Below are 1,422 nucleotides of genomic sequence, written 5' to 3' on the forward strand. Positions count from 1 at the left end.
TGTGTGTGTGTGTGTGTGTGTGTGTGTGTGTGTGTGTGTGTGTGTGTGTGTGTGCGCGCGCGTGTGTGTGTTTGTAGGATATATGCTCCTATATAAACCCAGGGCTCCCTGCTGCTTTGGTGAAATGTCTGTACCTGCTAGTCTGCCTTCCAGCTAAAAAGGAGAACACGGCGATAGAAGAGACCTTTCAGGAGCCACTAACACAGGTCAGTTGAAGCAATAGCCTCAGTTTACTCTTTACTCTTTTCATCATGTTGTCTATGCTCTGTGCTGCTTTTATTCTTTTCCATTATGTTTTGGTTTCACCTTCCATTTCTTCCCCCTGCTCTTTTCCAGGTTCTCCTTCAGCTCTGTAGGCAGCCAGTCAATGCGGAGCGAATGGTGGAAACCCAGGAACTGCAGTGTCTCATCATTGGCCTCACATCACTATGGGATCAGACTAGCGCTTCCTGGAGGCACCAGGCCTCTCGCGTCCTCAAGGCAATTTCTGCCGTAGCAACAAGCAACACCGTCCCGAGCTTGCTAGGTGAGGTAACTCAAATCTATTGAGACAAGTCACATTTCTGTTAAGCTCATAGTCGTTTAATGGTTCTTCTTTCTGTATTAGATTCTATTCCACCAATGACACTGAACACATAAGGACAAATCAGAAAAACAGAAACAGGCTGCACACAAAGTGAATAATTAGATTTTGTTTGGGAAGTTATTTGTGCTGCCAGATATTTTTATTCCTGTAATGAGTTGATTATACAGTGACACATGACCGCACAGCCCAACAACAGACGCACTGCAAGAATGTTTCACATGATGTGTCCATCAGCACAGATGAGTCCCTCAAATAAACTTGTACACAAGTTTACTTTTATTTGTTTCGGACATCATTATCGGCATTTTCCTGCAGGATATTTTGCTCACATGACAATAGCTCTTTGCTGTATCGTTCACATTGAATATATCGTTGTTCTTTAGCGGTCATTTCTTGAACTGAAAACTGGGTCAACTGTGTGTTGACTGTGCTCTATGACCTCACTTAACAATAACACTTCCTTTCCCGCATTAGGCAAGAACTGTGTGCGTATCTGCATCCAGAACCTGCTGCACATCAGTGCTGACGTCTCAGGACCGCTACTAGCTGAGGTGGCTGTGGCTGTGTTTAGCTTCATTAGAGACACCTATTCCCTGAATGCAGCCCTCTTCATTGAGTTTGACACCAACAACGGCTACCAGGCCCTTAAGAACATCCTAAAACGGTGAGATAAAAGGACATGAACTGACAAAGAATGAAACAACTATGTGATTTTAGGATTAGTAGTAAATAGGTCATCCTAGAAAAGACGTCAAAATAATTCACGTGTAATTTTCTGCTCTTAGATTCAGTACCGGGAAAAATCTTAATTTCGCTCTGCTCTTCATTTAACTTAC

General features: G+C 43.2%; 1 protein-coding gene across 1 annotated transcript; it reads left to right on the forward strand.

Moving 5' to 3' along the window:
* Positions 1-83: 83 nt before the first annotated feature.
* Positions 84-1,250, forward strand: LOC111669600 (WD repeat- and FYVE domain-containing protein 4-like; the record flags this gene model as incomplete). The annotated part of the gene is made up of 3 exons (XM_023425981.1): positions 84-206; positions 337-526; positions 1,061-1,250. Coding segments are annotated over exons 2-3 (338 nt in total), but the record flags the coding sequence as incomplete, so codon positions are not given.
* Between the last annotated feature and the right edge of the window lie 172 nt (positions 1,251-1,422).

Source organism: Seriola lalandi, unplaced genomic scaffold (genome assembly GCF_002814215.2).
Source record: "Seriola lalandi dorsalis isolate HSWRI2012SDOR001 ecotype SW California unplaced genomic scaffold, Sedor1 jcf7180002005017, whole genome shotgun sequence".
In the NCBI taxonomy this organism is placed as follows: domain Eukaryota; kingdom Metazoa; phylum Chordata; class Actinopteri; order Carangiformes; family Carangidae; genus Seriola; species Seriola lalandi.